The following is an 18,851-nucleotide window of genomic DNA, read 5'->3' on the forward strand; positions in this document are numbered from 1 at the left end:
GGTAGAAAAGGGATGGAGTGCTCATAAATGACAAACAACAGAAGAGAGTGGTATGTCCTCACAGAAAAACATCTTTGAAGTAGAGACAGACACAAAAGCCATGTAGATACTCCAAATGTAACTTTAATAGTTGTAAAGCACCTCTTTGGCTCAGGCCAGTTCATTCAGATCGAGGTGTTAACATGAGGTGCTTTACTCTGATAGTGAGTGTTTTGATCATGCAACTAATGATTATTTTGATGATTGATTAAGGTTATTTTCTTTATTGTTCAGTTAAAAAACAATGGTGCCCATCATGATTTCATAAAACCCAATGTGATGTAATCAAATGACCAACTGCCCAAAACCCAAAGAATATCAGTTTACTATCACATATGAAACAGAAAAACAGCAAACCCTCCCACTGCAGAGGCTAGAACGAGGCAACATTTTACTTTTTTGCTTGAAAATTACCTTAAAAAAAAAAGATCCATTATCACACACACACACACACACACACACACACACACACACACACACACACACACACACACACACACACACACACAGAGGTCACAGTTCACACAGTGGTATCTTCTTGACACAGCTGGGTTGATCAAATAGATAACTCTTGTGAAGAATGTGTGTGTCAGTGGTCTTCATGCCAGGCGTATCTGTCTCCCTAACATCAAAGCCTAGAGTCATGGACATTATCGCAGCATAGATGTCCCATGAGATTTCATTTCATGGCATTTTCTTGTGTCTACAAACAGGTGGTACTTGGTTACAAAGACACTACCTCACTCCAGATTTCCCCTTTTTGCTGCACGCTGTACGCCCACTTTTCTCTCTTCTTTTGAAGTTCAGCCAAATCCCGCTGAAAAAGGTATATTCAGACACACAGAACGCCTCCCAAAACCTTTCTGCTCTACTCGCACTAATATGTGATTATCTTCAAATTAATTTCTCCTGACTTTTCCATAAACGTCTCTCCGACATGATCCTGTTAGTGTCACAGGTTTATTGTGAAGACAAACTTAGCTTTGAAATTCTTAGTCTTTCCTTACTACTCCTTCCTTATTATCACTGGCTGTCTTGTTCATGACCTATGAATAGAGGATGATTCTATCAAAACTGTAACTCTGGGTAATAGCATTGGGTAATAACTGGAAAAATGTACGGCCTCCTGTTGATTTTGATCTTGCTGTGGCTCTCCAGGAATAGACAAAAACCCTGAATCATCTGTTGTGAGATCAACTGAGACTATTGTAATTTTTAGCAGAGCAGACAAGGACAGAAAGCAAGTCTCACAGAAAAAAATACATAATCCTGCAAGTAAAGATTACAACCTCTGGCACAGGAATAAAAAACAACATAAAACTGCAGTATTACTGTCTCAAAATACTTTAAAACGCAAGCCTGCTAATGCCATTTAATGGTACTTGCAAAGGTGCTAAGTTTATTAATGTCAGACCCCACAGTTGTGTCTGTAAAATCAGTAATATCACCACTGAATTTCACCAAACGCCCAGCTCCATTATACTTTGACTGACTACTTAAGGTCATGGTGTTCTCCCACAGTTGGAAGTGTTTGGACATGAAATTCCCAGAAGTGAAGTTAAGCTGAGACAGAGTGAGTGGTTTGGTCAAAAAACTGCACTTACATCTGAGGCCAGAACCACATAGCCCCCCCCCCCCACCCCCTCATTCTGTAGAATAAGGATTAGTAAAATAATCTCGTGCAGTTTTCTCAGGACACAGAAGGTATCACTTTTCACAGGGTCTACAAAAGCCACAACAAAGACACCTGCCAAGTTAAATCCTCAAATCACAGCAAAGACCATTATGGCATACATGGAGAGACAGAGAGAGACTAAATAAGTAGCAAGAGATCTACATTTTTTTTTTTTCAAATCCCAGGTTAGATAGAAACCCAGCCCACATTCCAGTGGGGGAGTTGAGGATAATTATTTCAGCTGGATGTTCAACCAGCCTTTTCACCACTTCCAGCCTGAGAAAACCCTCAGGTCATAGCATTCACATTCAAACAAACCAGAGTTATTACTAAACAGTATTTTTGCATGTTAGTGACTCACTGGCTAATTTTTCTCTCCTTGTCTACTCTTGTCATGTTCACGCGAATATTGCCTCTTGAAAACAAACAATTCCAAGCTCGTCTGCACCTACCTCCGATGATCCGTGTCCGCTTTCTGGACCTAGACTGGAACTTAGTGAACCTCCCAGTGAAGTCACTGGGGTCGAACATATCCAAAGACAGAGAGGCAATACGGTCCAGCACTATCCCATCCTGGCCTGGGCTCTGGTTCTCCAGTTTCTGGTCTTGACCTTGGCTCGGAGGCTGGCCATCACCGGGGTCTGACGCACCGCTTTCAGCCCCAAGACTGTTAGTGCTTGTAACATCTTCTAGAGACATGTCTCCACTATCTCAACCCCCTCCTGGTAGTCTACTGTCAAAACCTGGCAGTCCTCAGCACTAGCAAGGAGACACTACATGATGATCCAACAGTGGGCTCAGCATAAAAAAATGAAACAGCCAGCAAAAAAAGCCCTGTTAAACAAACTGTTCAGGCAATCCTAAAATCCTTGTTTTCATTTTCTTCATCTCCTTTTTGTCCACAGCTCGGTATCCAGTTTCTCCCCACAAGGATTTCTTCTCTTTATGTCAAGTTCATTCAATCCAGAGACAGTGAGCTCACTGCTTTGTTGTTTCAGAGACGCAGGCTCTCCTGAGAGTTCAGATCCACCTTTCTCAAGTCCCTTTTTTACTCTTCTGCTTAAAATAAAAGTTTAAAAAAATACACTTTATCCGTGTCCTCTTTTGTTTGAGAGGCAATTTTATGCTCTGTAGAAGTTCGCTGTCTTCTCCAAAACGACCTGTTTTTGCTCTCACCTGTTCTTTGTTTCGCGCTGCCTCTGTCAGTCTCACTCCTCTGAGGCTCTGAGGCACAGCTGTGTTTCTCCGCTCTCAGGTGGTGAACGAGGGAGGGATCCAATACCAAGAGTGCTGCTTGATTGGGTGGTTAGGGAAGTTTGGGTGGTTCCCTCATCCCCACTCACCGTCTTCTTTTCTCTTTCCTCTCTGTCCGGGAATTGGGGGGGGGGGGGGGGGGTTTCCTAACTCACCCCCTTGTGTCACTATGGACTGGGAAAATAATTTCTTTCTTGCGTCCTCTCTCACATACCCGTTTCCTTCTTCTTGTTTCACCCTTAGCTTCTCACACAGTAGTAAAGCACGGTGGAATGGTATACATCAGCTTGACTCAAACAGCCAGCACATGGCATGTGGGTGTGAGTAAGAGTTGGAGCCCCTGCACTCACTGGTCGAGGCTGTTTAGCCAGTTACAGTAACCTGAATGTGTTAATGGTGTAGGATTACAGAGAGTAGACACACCCCTTCACAGACGGGGGAAACAAAGCCAAACACAAACAGGAAGAATCCTCAACACAGGGACAGACAAAATGTGTTTGTATGAAAGTTAGCCGTTAGTCCTGATAAGCAGAATATATGTATGTATTCCGCAGATGTAATTTGAAGATAAATTTGAGGTAGCATTTTCAAGCATTTTTACAGATAGAAAAATATTTGTTTAAATACTCAGATGTCTTACTGAGCAGCTGGTTTAAAAACTGAATGTATAGAACTGCTGCCCATATGCAATGTCATGATATGAATAGCTAAGTAAAAGTCATTCTTGATGGCAAAAACTTCTTACATCTAAACCCTGAAAAGAGACCAGGAAAGAACCCAGGTCTCAAACCCAAAATGAATACCATGCACCTTATCTACAACAACAAATCTTACAGGAAGTACAGTACACTGTTTTGGTCTAGCTCTAATTACATCTCGTCCCGTCATGCTGGCAAAACTAGGCAATCTTAACGTTTGATGCACGTTTGATGACACGTACCCACTGCCTCAACACTGCACAAGCAATTTTGCCAAAACATTGCTTGACAGAAATGTTACAAAAGTCTGTTGTAACATCCTCTAAATAACCTTTTTTCCAAAAACTAAATAGAGGCACTGTTTGCACACTAAAGCAGTATAAAGTCTTCAATATGAATGTCCTTAAAAAGTGTCAATCATTTGTCTATGTATATGATCATTTCTTTATGCCTCACTCAAATACATGTTTGCTCATCCTGTTATTTTATTCTCTGTAGGTAGGGTAGTTTAGGTAGGGTAGTTAGTATCCCTCAGGAGATACCTACCCTGAGGTGACTTCCTGCTGTTTATAACACTATTGTCATGACATCAGCTCCACTGAGTGCCTCACCCAAGACCTCATGTGCTGAGGTGTGAAAACAACAAAACTTTCATATCCTTTTTGAAAAGACCGCTACACAAGTTTAAGTAAACATGGTGAATATGGAGGCAGTTGTTTTTTTTCCCACAGTGGTTGCACACAGCACATGTGGAGCGCAGAAAAAACATGTTGTATTATACACATCAAAGTTTGTTCGCAGGTCTTGTGGAGTACAGCTGCAAGTTGTACGGAGCCTTTTGCAGCTTCACAGGGAGCTGCCTTAAGTCTGATAAACTGCCTTAAGTGATGTCATGTAGCTTGATATCACTTGACTCAGTGCTACTGCTGCAGCATTACACACTCAAATCTCCAACAGAACAAGCCTGTCTCCTAGACATGATGTTTCTGTTCAACTAAATTGCAACAGCAAATAGGTTGTGTAGGAAACATTACTGCGACCAGATTACATAATGAGGATATGTTGTTATTTTAAGTATTTTGCAAGCTGCAAATACTCTGATACTGAACACATCAGTAAAATGTTCACAGACATTGTATTTGCTTTCAGCCAAAATATCTGTCTTTGTAGTACAACATGAAACTTGTACTGATAACAGCTTTATTTAACTTTTTTATGGTTATGTTTAAACTAGCAGCCCCTGGTTGAGGTTAGGGAAAGATTGTGGTCTGGTTTAAAACAGAAACAGTTCATCGTGACTTCAGACACAATAAAACTGTTTACATTTAACCAAAGCCACAATCTTTCCTGCCTCAACCGAAGTGCTTTTGTTGCCTAACCACAGACGGGACTGAATGAGAACCCTGGTCTCTGGTGTAATATTTGCGCGCACTGTACAGCTGCTGTCCACACAAAACGCCTCTTAGGAACACTGCTGCTGTTAATAAATGTTCATTTGTTCAAATAATGCGCTTCCTTTGAACGCGATCCCGCCAGTGATTACATTTCGTACAAAATGGATTTGCTCTTGGAGTTTAGTTGTATAGAAATGAAGGAGACATGTAAGGACAGAACCGTTGGCCATTATGTTGCATTGTGGGTAATGTAGATACCAAGCTTCCTTTGCCATGGAAGAAGAGCGTGTGGAACAAAAGAAGGTATCTTCATCTGCAACAACTGTGAGTCTGACACTGTTAGTGCTAGTGCGGGGAGCTCAGGTTGGTGGAACACAGGCTGACAGAGAGGGCTGCTCACCAGGATTTGTCCCGGTATGTTTGATGGCCATATATCTAACCGTGGCTGTTCTTGTTCTAATGGCGTTCCCAGGAACGAGCGGTTCGTCAGCTGTGCTTCGTTAACCCAAGACTGGAGAGTCGACAAAGTGTTTTAACCAACAGATGTCACTTAAATCTAGGTTTCCAACCAAGCTGTCCCAGATGTTTAGGCCCGGCATGGGTCAACTTAGAATACTTGTAATATACAGGCGGAAACCCTCAAGCGAACGGAAAAATCTGCTTTTTTCCGAGATTGTCACCTGTGACCTTGTTGTCACCTTCTGCCAATGTACTTTTTAACATGTCCTCTAACATGAGGAATGCGTTGATGCACGTTGAACAAAACTGAAAAAGAACTATAGGAGATATTTTCACTCACTCTTTTATATAAAATATACACATTTTAAATGAGCTGTTAAAACAGACTTTTCAACAGTTTGCTACTGTTTCTGCAATGTGTCACCAAATGCCCTGTCAACAGAGCAGCAAACACAATGAGGGTGCCTCCTTAAATCTGGAAAGGAAATAGTTAAAGGTGGCAAACAAGCTGAGGGAGGCACATTGCCAAAGTCAGTTAGAGAGGCGTGCCATCCCCTCGGGGAGTACAAGAGCCAAGTATTAAGACACTCACTCTTACACACACACACGCACACACAATGAACACACAAACAGGAGATTGTTTTTGCCTTTTCATTAACTGACAGCTCTGGCCAATCAATCAAAGAAAACACAGAGATTAACCAATCATCTTCAGGATTGTGTTGGAAAAACAGATCCACGTGCTTTGATTTATTTATTCTCGTCAACTGTAGATTTCAGTCTACTGAATATGTTGTTTGCAGATGGAAAACATCATAGAGAGGATATTTCTGATAGGCTCTGGTTCCACAGTGGTTGATGGGTGATAAAGGACTCCACTGTGTTTCTCTGACAAGCTACACAGGTTTGTCACTCTCTTGTTTGCTTGACCTGATTAGTCAGTTGTGTTTATAGTGAAATGCTGTCAATCTTACACTTCATACACACAGAATAATCCCATCTATTCTTCCCTTTGTGCTCATCACAAGCTGCTCACTGATGTGAGATAGAGCAGCTTCAGGAGATTCAAATTATACCCTACCATGTAGAATCACAGGGAATTTAATGAAACAAATTCCTGGGTGTCAATACTAATGGCTCACACATCACTGACAATCACGATTATTTCGTCTTCATTATCTGAACTTCATAGAGTTAGCAAGCAGGATAGGATTTCAATCAGCCTGAATATGAATTATGAGCTAAGCATCACCTTCCACCCACTGTTCAGACATGCTTTGGTTGACTGGGACAACCAAACACACCCAAACAGACACACAAAACCACAAGGTCATGGCCTGTTTTAGCCTGAAATACTGGGTAAACAATAATGTCTCAGCTTATGATTGCTCCCCTGCCTCAGCGTCTTCAGTCGTTCTTTTTTTCCCCCCATTTTATTTAGCTACATTCCCCAACTTTTCCTCTCTTCACATCAGTCATTATTTTATCATGTCTCATTGTTTCTGTCTTTCTCTAATGTCCCAACAAACACAAACCTTATCTAACCTCAAGTCAAAAGGAAGCTGTGAGGAATGTGCCACAATCATTTTTTTTTGGCAGTTACTATTATCATTTGTGTCTTCATTTCCTCATCGTTTGCTACCTTGTGGAGGTGGTGCAGCTGCCTAATAGTCACATTACATTTGGGCCAGAAGTTGTGCTTTTAAACATTTGACATGAATTATCATGATTTTCTCTTTAAACATCCTACACTAGACGCTACCAGCAGGTACGACACACCTTTTTCATCTACATGCCTTGTTCTTTCATCGTCCTTTCAAACTAACTCGGAGGCAACCTCACCCCATGAACCATTTCTTCTCTCATTATCACCCTTGCACTTATCATTTAAATTGCACCCTGCGAGACCTCTGCTACCACGGAAAGCCTTTTAATTCTGCTGTCACTCAAATATGTTCCCATGTTAGCAGTTGCCCAGACCGCCCCAGACGCTCAGCAACCCGGTCTGACAGGAGAACCGGGAGCATAAACAAGTTTACTTTTGGCTTATTCACTGAAGCAAGACTCCGGTTCAGGGGTTCACTGGGATGAAGGGTAAAATTAATGATAGCAGAGCCTCGCCACAAGAGTCAGTCTCTTTGTGATGCAAAGCTGCATTGTCAGTTCCCAGTTGTAGTCTCAGATCTATTCAGAGTACATATAATCAAGTACATATTTTAAGCACTTGTCAACAATAGTGCAAATAAAAATACAGAGAGTATTTTAGAGGGACATCTTTGTGATTTCGTTGGTTAAAATAACAATGACTTTGTTTAAGAGCAGACTTTTTCTAACATCCTTTTGTTAAAATATTATTATTGATATTTATGACATTATAAATTATCGATCTCGCATCAGTTTTTGGCACTGCTGGACTCGGGTCTTGTGCTTTCATAAAAGTAGAACACCACAGTGTAGAAATACTCTTAAACAAAAGCATAAATGTATTAGCATCAAAATAATTGCTAAAAGCAAAAGTACCTATTATGAATGGCCAATTTCAGAGTAATGTACTGTTTTATATTATTAGATTATAATTACTAATACATTAATACTGTATGTACATTACTTATAGCATTGTATGGTAGCTGCTTAACTCCTTATATACTGCTAGGTAGCTTGTGAATTTCCCTTTGGGGATCAATAAAGTCCTGTCTTATCTTATCCTATAATGTAATAACACAGTAGATTTGCTGTATTTGTATTTGTATTATTTGATCAGAATCTGCAAAGTAACTAGTAACTAACCCTAATCAAATAAATGTAGTGGAATAAACAATATTTGCCTCTGAAATGAAGTACAGTAGAATTACAAAGTAGCAGCAAATGGACAAGTATCTCAAAACTATACTTCAGTTGCGTGCTTTAGTAAATGCACTCAGTTATTATGTGCATTGGTGTATTCTTACAAGTGGTTTTAAACAAGAACAGTAACTGATATACAGTACATGTTTATTTTTACTGCAAGTTTACACTGAGGGTGGCGCGCACACACCTTCTCGGAGTAAAAGCAAAACTTTCACTTTCCTTTCACTTCTCTCTGCAGCGATTTCTTCTACTTTTTTTTGCAACAGTCCTGTTCACGAAGCTGTTTCAAAGCTTAGAGAGGTCATCTGAAACTGCGTGATCATCATTAGCAGGTACTTGGGCAACAGTGGCCTGATTATCAGACTGGACTGTCCTTTCCTTTTAACCTCACTTTAATCTGTGAATTTGGAGGGGGGTTGTGGGCAGTAATTCAGATGTGTGGGACTAGGCTTGGGCAGCAGTGTCAGGTAATATGAAAATGTTGTCATCATGCAACTAGTACGATCAGTTGTATTGGCAGTAGCAGTAGTCTGACAATAATAACAGTCGAATGTCCTTGATTTCCCCTGTTTTTTTCTCCTGCTGTCAACAAGCCTACACACTGGCTCTGCAATGGTGCCCCCTTGAGCCTAATAGAGAAATAATAATTCTGCTTATGCAATTAGCCACAGTTCTGATTCAGTGAATTTCCCTTCTGAAGACACTTTCAGACGTTACACTGTTGTTTGTTTTTAGACACTATCCCCCCTTTGTGAATAAGTTAATCTCTTTTTTTTTGCTTGAAAAAAACTGCTTTCAGCTAAATGACCTCGCTTCTTGGTCTGAGCATCTTGTACTATACTGTATAACAAAAGATGCATTCACAGAGACATTTAAAATCCGTGCGTGTGATTGCTAAGCACTGCCATAAATATAAAATATAAATACTTCTCTCTCTCAATGTCCATGCTTCTAGGCCCGATCACTTTATATCATATCACAAAAAGTTTATCTCGAATGAAGGACCTGAGTTTAAAAACTTACTTAAACTCAGTTACTGTTAATTCTATAAGGAAGGAGAGGGAATATGTGCTGTAGTCATTAAGTCATGTGTGCGTATTAACCATGGATGTGCACATACAAACACACACAGTGCAGTATGCCCATCGGCCTTTCCATATATATATATATATATATATATATATATATATATATACACACACACACTTGTGTTATGTAACACCACCTCTGGGGTCTCTAATGTGTAGACTAATGCATCAGCAAACAGCCTCAGAGCTCCATCAAAACAACATTCCCTGACCAATTACACAAAGTCCTCAAACAAATACACAAAACACACAAGCCAGATAAATTAATTCTCTAATTATGCCAACACAAGGCAACAACAGGCTTATCCAGTCATTTAAAGTAAAAAAAACCGTTCTGCTAATCTCTAAGCAATATTGAGGAGAAGAGCATGAATCTCTAACAAAACAACAAAAGCACCTGAGGCAAAATCACAAAGGGAGTGAGATGGTGAGGAATGTCTGTGCGTGTGTGCGTATGTGTACCGATGTCTCTGTATATGTGTGGACTTGTGTTTGCCTGGCAGAACTACCAGGTTATGTAAGCCGGTGGGAGTGAGGTGCCTGGTGGTATCTATGGAAACGATGACAGCGAGGAAAGATAGATAGTTCACCAGCTGACTGAGGTTCACCAGTCGAGAGTGTGGGAGGTCAAGTACAGTTTCGGCTTCTTTCCCACAGGCCTGATGAAGCTCAGCAGCATCTCTCCAGCAAAAGTAACTAATCAGTGGCCGGCACATGTCAGCAAGAGAGCTGACACGAGCTAAAATAGAGCACTGTGTCACTGGGTAAAATTATCCATGAACTTGAACCATGACACACACTATCAACACACATGAAACCCATTTAACCATTCTGTCCCTGCTTTGAGCCAAAGATGACTGGCACAGTGTCACACTCCCTCCAACTTTCCTTGTCACCTTCTACTGTCGACAGCTAACCACTGAAGACAAATGCAATGAATATAAAATACAAATATACTCAAGTAGGCCTTATGGTCCCTGATAGATGGTTCTACATTACACAAACTAGTGCTTTCCATAAAGAATGGTGCTGCTGTAACCACAGTGTACAACCATAATTAAACTTCCAAAAGAGGGTGTAGAATATATATTTGTATACCAAATTTTTGTATACCATATAAAATCTTATTTTTTTCTAACTGTTAACACCATCATACTCAGGAATTACATCTGTTTAGATTAATCTATGTGACCCAGGTTGTTAACTCTCAAGCAAGGTGTGAAACAATCTACTGGACTGGTAAGTGTACAGCTGGAGACATTTCACTATTCATCTTGATGGCCTCTTCAGTTCTGGTGCCTAGGCTGTTAAGTACAAAGAGAAATGCACAGACTCATACATTAAGTGGGATTTAACAGCCTCTCTACAAATGCATGGCACTGTTTGCAGGAGCTCAACCATTTGCAATCACTTGCATGACCAATAAAACACAGCTTCAAGGATCAGGAACAACACATTTTTATGTGATTGTTGATATAAAATCAAAAGTTGTTTCGTTGTTCCTGAAACACTGACATTCTTAAGGTTTTGACAGAGCATCAACATACAGTGTTGTTTATTGTCCTTTACTATAAACTGCATTTTTCATGTTTTTCTTATGGTACTAAAAAAAATTTAATTAATAATGGTGAAGTATTTATATTGTACTAGCTATGGCCACCCTGGTAGCCCACTCAACGTATTATAATACACCCTCACATGCTTTCCAACATACATGTAATTAGAAAAGATTACTACAACCAAGTCAATAGAAAACCCTAAGTCCTTGCATTTTTTAATAATGCTTTTGCATCATGTGGCTCCACTGAATTCTTGCTGTAGTTATTCTTTCTGCCATATCAACTTTATGCTCATACTTATATTAATAGCAGTATCCCCAGATGGAATTGGGCTAAAAATTAGGCTAGTGAAGAGATATACTATAACTCCAAGAAGATAGGTTTTGTAAATTGGCAAGGGAAAAGTGGGAGTGTGGGCACAACACAGAAGCACAATGCTGTGACACACATGACATAATGTCTGTGTGTGTTACTTGTAGCGTAAGTCCAGACACAGAACAATGGCGTTAACTGGGTCGCCGACTGGCTGTGCCAAACAGCTGGAGAGATGGAGAGGGAGGTTGATTGAGTCATGAGGAAGGAGGGGAGGGAGGGCGAGGAATAAGGAGGAATGGGCTGAAAATAGGAGCATGAACAGACCAGGCTGGGAAGGAAAACTAAGCAAAAGCGGGAGGTTATGATCATCCTGATACCTGCTGACCTCATCTCAGAGCAAACCCATCAAAGTATGTAAAATGACAACACCACCGAAAATCATTCCCATAGATAAATATGTATGATTCCATGTTGCCAGATGACAAGAAATGAAGGAGATCTCAATAAGTGCTGCTGCCTGCTATCCGGCTGTATCTGGGTGCATGTAAATAATACATGCTCACACACTGCCCCTCTCTCACCAAATATTCAACCTGACTCCTGAGCATCTCAGCTGCAGAATAATAAAGTGCACAGCTACTCAGGCGGGATGATGCTCGCCACTGGACCATAACCAATTTAAGTTTCATAATATTAAGGCAACCAATAACTATGTCCTCATCTTCACAATGAGGGGAAAAAAAAAACATTACATCAGTGAGTGGTCCACGGGCTCTGACATGCTATCAGACAGACACTGTTAAGTTATGTTTCACGGTATATTACATTTATGCCTTCAAAGTGTATTCGTTCGCAGCTGGTAATGGTGACTTGACTGGAAATTAATCAACGTAAGCTACGTAGCGGGGAGCTAACATGCGGTGTAGCATATAATCTTTCACCGCCATCACCAAGTGTGTATTTACAATCAGCGTCGCTGTTGACATAAAGACTGTTGCTTAGCTAATCCTGCCCCACAAAGCGAGGCGGCATTGTTCGCTGTGTGAGTGCTGCCGGGGAAGCATGGAAAGCGTGTTTTAGGCTGGTCACATTTTCTTTTACATTTAATGGAGGTCGACCACTATAACCAGCTATGCCCGTAGCTAACTCGGTAGCTAACGAGCTAGTACAAGCCCCCTGTGGCAGTTAATCGATGTTATATCAAGACATTTCTTTGTAGTCACCACAGAACCATTAAACACCACCAGACACAACACTAATGTGATATTAAACCAAATAGTACCTTTTCTGCGTCGAGCTTGGCGACTACAGGATCATTTCCTGGCACGGATTCTTTGTTTATGTGATTTTGCGGCTTGTTTTCATCAATCCGTCTCGTCTCTCTCCTCCAGGAGTCGTGCCGCCCCGGCTGACAGCACTACTGCTTGGGATGATAGGGCCCCGCCCTTAGCAACCAATCAGATGCCGAGGTTCTGGAAACTGAGGCAAGGGACGTTTCCTATTGGTTGGCGGCTGTGTCCATCAACGTGTCGCTAGGGGCGCACCTTGGTCCAAGGGCAGGGCACCTGCCATTGAAGGATGCTGAGCGCCGCAGGTGCAGCCAAACCAAGTGATGAAGAAATGAATGGAGAGAATAGAAAAGACATGTTGCGGAGTGATAACAAACACAGGAAAATGACGAGATGAAACAGTCAGCTTCTTCTCTTGACTATGCATTTGTGCCAAGGTTTTTGTTTTTGTTTTGTTTTATATAATACAGAATTATCTAATATGCTTAAATAAGAGTTGAATATGCTTATGTACAACACATCCAAATCAGCACTTTATTTCATTTTTGGTTTCTATAGCGTAAACTAATTACTAATTGGTATATATATATATATATATATATATATATATATATATATATGTTGCATCTTGCATCTCTGAGGACTTGCCACAGTTTTTCTGTGGATTGAGGCTGTGTCGGTGTCTTCTGTCTCCTCATGTAATATCAGAAGGACTCCTCCATGAAGTTGAGATTCAGACCATCTGTTGCAGGGCTCCTTGTTCTACTTGTCTCTGAAGATAGCTCTATATGTCTCTGGCTGTGTGTTTGGGGTCGTTGTCATGTTTCAGAATGAATTAGGGAACTAACAGATGCCTCCTGATGGTACATATGAAGAGCCCAAAACTTTACTGTGCCACATATTTAGCCTATATTCTTAAATTATTCAATTTCTCAGTCTATTAACTTCTCTTTGTGATGCTACATTCATAATCCATAGCTACTCTTAATTCATAAATTTCTATTTAACATGCGATTACATTACTTATTTATGCTCATATAGCAGCATTAAACAATTAACAGCTCTAATGAGGTTTTGATAGCTCATTGGAAATGGAGTGTTGAACAAAATGATTTATCTGGACTAATATAAGAACTTTACTAAAATGTTTCTGTCCCATACAATAGCAAGATGTGCATTTAGATTTGAGATAGATATGAATAGAAAACTGTTATCTGCTGTAACTGCTATCATGTCTCTGCTTTTCAGAAAAACAGATGAAAGAAACAGGAAAGTGGGGCAGTGCTTCAAATCACTGTTGTGTGTTTTTTTTTTGTTTTGTTTTGTTTTTTGGTCACTTTTTTGGTGGCTTTAATCATTTTAGAACAGAATTGCTTTGTCAGCTTTGTTCCTTTGAATTTACATCCAAGCTTATTTTATTTTTGCTGTGTTCTTTTTTAGGTTACAGGAAGCTTTTATCCACATATTATTGTTCACACAAAATATCTACAGTAAATGTACTCCAAGTTTGTTCTCATCTTTTTTTTTAATTTTCTCTGTAGGGGACACCATTAAACACAAAAATTTCCATCCCCTCTTCAATAAACACAATGACATACAGAACATACGCTGACAAGGCTGTCTCCTGTGGCAAATATTATACAGCAAAAACAAACATATGCACATCTGCACAGCATGATAGTGAGTGAGTCCTTATTTCCAGGGGTTCCTTTGCAGAAATGTGTTTAAACCATCCCTTCGCTTCATAACTTCCACTGTCTTGTTCCTCTCTCACCATTATTTCACTGTTGTTGATAACTGTCATTGAATTAAAGCAACTGTTAAAAGATAGCTAAACAAAAAGAAAACATACAATAACATATACATATATATATATATAGTATCAAAAAAAAAGTATAAATAGAAACATGAACCAAAGTAGAACAGTCCAGGTAACGTCTGACAAGCACAGTGACAACAACAATGTATAGAACAAATTCCTCATGTATGGATTGGTGATTTCAATGTAATTCAACCAAGTGTTTTAATCCAGCACACAAACTCAGCCACAAACTCAGGTGGCCTGAATAAAAAAAAAAAAAGTATTAATTAACAATATCAAAATGCTGCAGCATATTGGCTCAGGTTCATAATTAGTCACAATGTTGATGTAGATGGAGTGTAAAATGGCATGTAACAAACAAGTGAAGAAGAATTCAGATTATGCCCATTATATCAGAACAACATAGAAAATATGGCAAAAATAGTCATCAGTTTAAAGTCAGTGGTGAACAGGAAGATTTTCATGTTTTGACATAATGCAAATGCAAAAGCCCAGTTTACATGGAAATTTTTGACCACATGGCGCACACATGTTGGTGGGAAACTTAACGTTCTCTTGCCCTTCATGGACACAGTCTTTAAAACGTGACTTTATTATTAGTCATGATGTGTGTTAAACATTAACATTTAATGCGCCATTGAAAAATGTCATAATCAGATTTGTTTCATGAACTAAACATTTGTTGCATTTATTTAATAATCTTACAGGATAACACATTACCCTACCAAAATGCAAATACACCCCTTCCTTTGCAGCTTTCTACATTTCTGTGTAGAGGAGGCTCTAGAAAAAAGTACTCAGAATTAAATCTAACCAGAAAAGCTAGTCAGGCCAGTAAATCCAACATCTGATGAAGCATGAGGAATTACCAGAAGACAGCATAAGCAAAAACAGAGAGCAGAAATACAGAGGGAGGAAGCAGGGGACACCATAAATGTAACAGACTGTTTGGATTGCACAATAAATATATAACTTTAATTGTGTCAATTTGAACTTGATTTGTATCATGACAGATATTATAATGACATGTTGAGTTGACTTTGCATTTGCACTCAGTTGAAATAAGAAAATGCAAGCCAGATTTTGGCATTTGGATTTTAAATATGTATTTGTTTTTGCACACATGAAATGAAACAGCTGGTTTTCATTTTCAGTTGTATTATACAAGCTTTATAATTCCATAAACAATGTCTGAGTGCTACATTTTGTGCCATCCAAGACTCATTCTTTCTTTTTATAGATACCGAAACCATTAATCCTTGAATCTCTCAGCTCAGCATCTGATGAGCTTCACATCTGTGACTCAGTGAGCTTCATCCACCAGTCACTCCATGGAAAACAGAGGCTGTGAGATAAGAGAGACATTTGGCTCCTTCTAATGCTTTAGCTCCAAAACCTGACCAAAGAGTCACCTAAGTAAAAACAAACTGAATTTCAAGTCCATTGTGAGCATCCTCAGGGTAGAAAGGAGATGCACAGTATGTGCTGGTGTTCATTCTTTCATCCATCTCCTCTTCTTTGTTATCCCTATTATCCTCTGGAACAATATCAAATTCATGGCCACATAAGCATGCAAGCATGGGAGCGACTGTAGCTCACATGGCACAAAGGGTCGGTTTGCGGTTTGATCTCTGGCTCCTCCCGTCTGCATGTCAAAGTGCCTTAAAGAGCAAGACACCAATGAAAAAAGGTAAACTGCTTTGGACAAAAGCGTACAATTGTTGTCATTTTTACAAAATGTGGAGCATGTCAGAGCATAATGAGACATCTCGGTGATTGTTGCTGTTGTTCCAGTTGGAAGCCAAACTCAGTACTAGTGCAACTGTCATGTAGGAGCCTTAAGATCTAACAGTTATAGGCCCCGGACCCGTAGTTAACCAAGAAAGTTCCTGTCTCCCTCAGGCGTAGCGGGGATCTGCGCTGGTCAGTGACACCCGCTGGAGGTAGGCTGGCTGCTGGTAGCAAGCAGCCCGTGACATCTCCATGAAGATCGTGGAGGAAGTGAGGCTTTTGCGATCTTTTTTCAAAATGTGTCTTCTCTGCCAACGACAGAGTAAGAGTTCCACCTGCTCTCTGAAGAAGCTGGTGGTCAAGGTGTAAAGGATGGGGTTTAAGGCGCTGTTGATTGGAAGGATGAAGATGACCACCCAGCTGGAGATGGTTCCTAAGGGAGACCAGGGGAAAAGTAGTCAAAAAGTGCATGCCTGTGGATGCTTTTTTTTAAATTTTTTTTTTAATAAATAATACCATTCTATTAGTAAAGAGTTCAAACAGTGATCTAGTGATTAATGACATGTTAATAATAAATTATAATTATAATTAATGTAAATGTCCAAGATGTAAATGTGGCCATAAACAGTCAGTGTTGTTTCATTCCTTACCTGGTATTTCCACCTTCAACAGGGAGAGGATTTTCACCAAAAATATGGGAATCCAGCAGAGGGCATCAGAGAACACTATGAAGAAAAATCTGTTGGCCACAGCCACGTCTCTGTGCAGTCTGCTCCTCAAGTCTGTGGCGTTGATGCCAGTTTTATAGATGGAGAAGAACATGCTGGAGTAGGAGAAGACGATCACCAGGAACGCCACCAGGTTCAGACCTAAAGAAATGCACATGCTGTTCACACACATAAAGGCAGTGGTGGAAGAAGTGTTCAGATCCTTTACTTTAACAAAAGCACAAATACTTTGATGTTAAAACACAGGTCAAAAGCTTTCACTCAAAATCCTGCTTAACTAAAAGTGTCATCAGCAAAATGCACTTGAAAGTATCAAAAGTAAAAGCACCTGTTCTGCTCCTGTAACTGATATAGTATTGTTAATACAAAAAAATATGCAAAGCATTTGTATGAAATTTTAATCTAAACCTATTTTATTACTTAATTTATCATTGTACATCTTTGGGTCTGAAGCAATTGTTTAAATGAAACCAACTGAGAAGTTTAGAGGAGACATTTTATTATTATTTAATTAATATCTGAAACAGGAGAAGAAACCCCACCTAAAATATTGAGAACCACTGGTTTTATTTTTAACAATGCACTGTATTTTATAAGCTCAATGCATTAGCATCTTTTTTTTAATCTTTAAAAATCTTTTTTGGGGGTTTTTTATTAAAAAAGCAACCAGAAGTCACAGCTGTCAACTAAACGTTGTGTTGTAAAAAGTGCAATATTTCTTCTTGAAATGAAGTCTAAAGTCACATAAAATCGAAATACTCAAGTAAAATACAAACTTCAATTAAGTAATCTACTAAGTTACTTCCCACCACTACATAAATGTGTATATGACAGGTACAGTATACAGTATAGAATATTTCCTCATATACATTTGAATTGTTCATATTTTTGCAGATCTTAGACTGATTTTAGTGATGAACAACAAGCTGTCACACCTCTTCAAATGAATTCACAAGATTTTAACAGTGCAGTGATGTGAATGCTGGCACCATTTTAGACAGAATATCTCTATCACTGTTGCCAGACACACTTTCACTGGTTCTCGGTGAGAACACTGAGTTATATGAACTCAGACTAATCATGCATTGTTGATGGAGCCACGGTGTTTGCTGTGTAATAGCCCAGTCTAAAGTGCAATTCTTTTCCCTGTGCTGGTACAGGGTGATGATGTGTAAACGCAGCAGTTTAAGTGAGATCAGTTTTCTCTTGGAACCAAAAAATAAAAAATAAAGCTGCATCACATTCACCTGCACATCATTAAATACAAACCATGCGATGTGTTAGTTACCTTCATTTAGTATATTATAGGAAGTTTTAATCTCACTGTTTCCACGATAAGAAGCAGCGTGGTTTATTGGAATAAAAGCTCTGTATTTAACCTCAGTGTGTAGTGTGTTTGATCACTGTGTGCAAAAGTTAAACTAAAAGCAAAGTGAGGATACTTTCAAAAGTAGTGCAATAAATAGTTTTTATCAATCAAATGCAGTACATACAAAAAAAAAAAAAAGAAAAAAAAATCCCAAATCAAATTAACACTTGATGTGACCACCCTTTGCCTTTAAGACAGCGCCAGTTCTCCTGGTCACACTTTCACACAAGGGAGTCTGCAGGTAGGTTGTTCTCTGTGGGGGCCATACCATCTGTTGCAAGAGTCCTTTTTCTTCTTGTCGCTGAACACAGCTCGTCATGACTCTGCCTGTATGTTTTTGCACAGTACTGTATTAATAACTAAACACCTCAGTTTGCCTCAAGTGCTAAAAAACAAACCCAGAATAGCAGCTACCAACTTTTTTTTTACTGTACTACATGTGAAGCAATTTACATGCATTAATTATTTTTTTTATTGCCAATGTGTGAACAACATAACTTTAAAAATGAGACCTTCTCTACCATCACTAACTTTCTTGGTAGCCTATAACAGCCTGAGGGCTAAGATTTCCTGGAAAAGCCAAA

At 39.5% G+C, this 18,851-nt stretch overlaps 2 protein-coding genes across 13 annotated transcripts in view; both read right to left on the reverse strand.

Annotated features, from left to right (window-relative positions):
- fryb (furry homolog b (Drosophila)) overlaps nt 1-12,768 on the reverse strand; it is a 62,508-nt gene extending 49,740 nt beyond the window's left edge. For 2 of the 6 annotated variants that reach the window (XM_071506332.1, XM_071506329.1), the window contains exon 1: nt 2,167-4,371. In XM_071506332.1, the coding sequence (XP_071362433.1) occupies nt 2,167-2,413 (247 nt within the window). In that variant the 5' untranslated portion in view covers nt 2,414-4,371. Of the gene's footprint in view, nt 1-2,166; nt 5,709-12,610 lie in introns of those variants that run through there. The other 4 variants (XM_071506335.1, XM_071506330.1, XM_071506331.1 and 1 more) reach the window with 4 other exon arrangements.
- A 684-nt stretch (nt 12,769-13,452) lies between these two features.
- The window catches only part of rxfp2a (relaxin family peptide receptor 2a), a 43,199-nt gene continuing 37,800 nt past the window's right edge, over nt 13,453-18,851 (reverse strand). For 2 of the 7 annotated variants that reach the window (XM_071506351.1, XM_071506353.1), the window contains 2 exons: nt 16,821-17,039; nt 13,453-16,603 (listed from right to left, as the gene is read on the reverse strand). In XM_071506351.1, the coding sequence (XP_071362452.1) occupies nt 16,338-16,603; nt 16,821-17,039 (485 nt within the window). In that variant the 3' untranslated portion in view covers nt 13,453-16,337. Of the gene's footprint in view, nt 16,604-16,820; nt 17,040-17,060; nt 18,595-18,851 lie in introns of those variants that run through there. The other 5 variants (XM_071506352.1, XM_071506357.1, XM_071506356.1 and 2 more) reach the window with 5 other exon arrangements.

The sequence above is a fragment of the Trachinotus anak genome, unplaced genomic scaffold (genome assembly GCF_046630095.1).
Source record: "Trachinotus anak isolate AG129_WGS33_773 ecotype Australia unplaced genomic scaffold, CSIRO_AGI_Tana_v1 ptg000020l, whole genome shotgun sequence".
NCBI classification, from domain to species: Eukaryota; Metazoa; Chordata; class Actinopteri; order Carangiformes; family Carangidae; genus Trachinotus; species Trachinotus anak.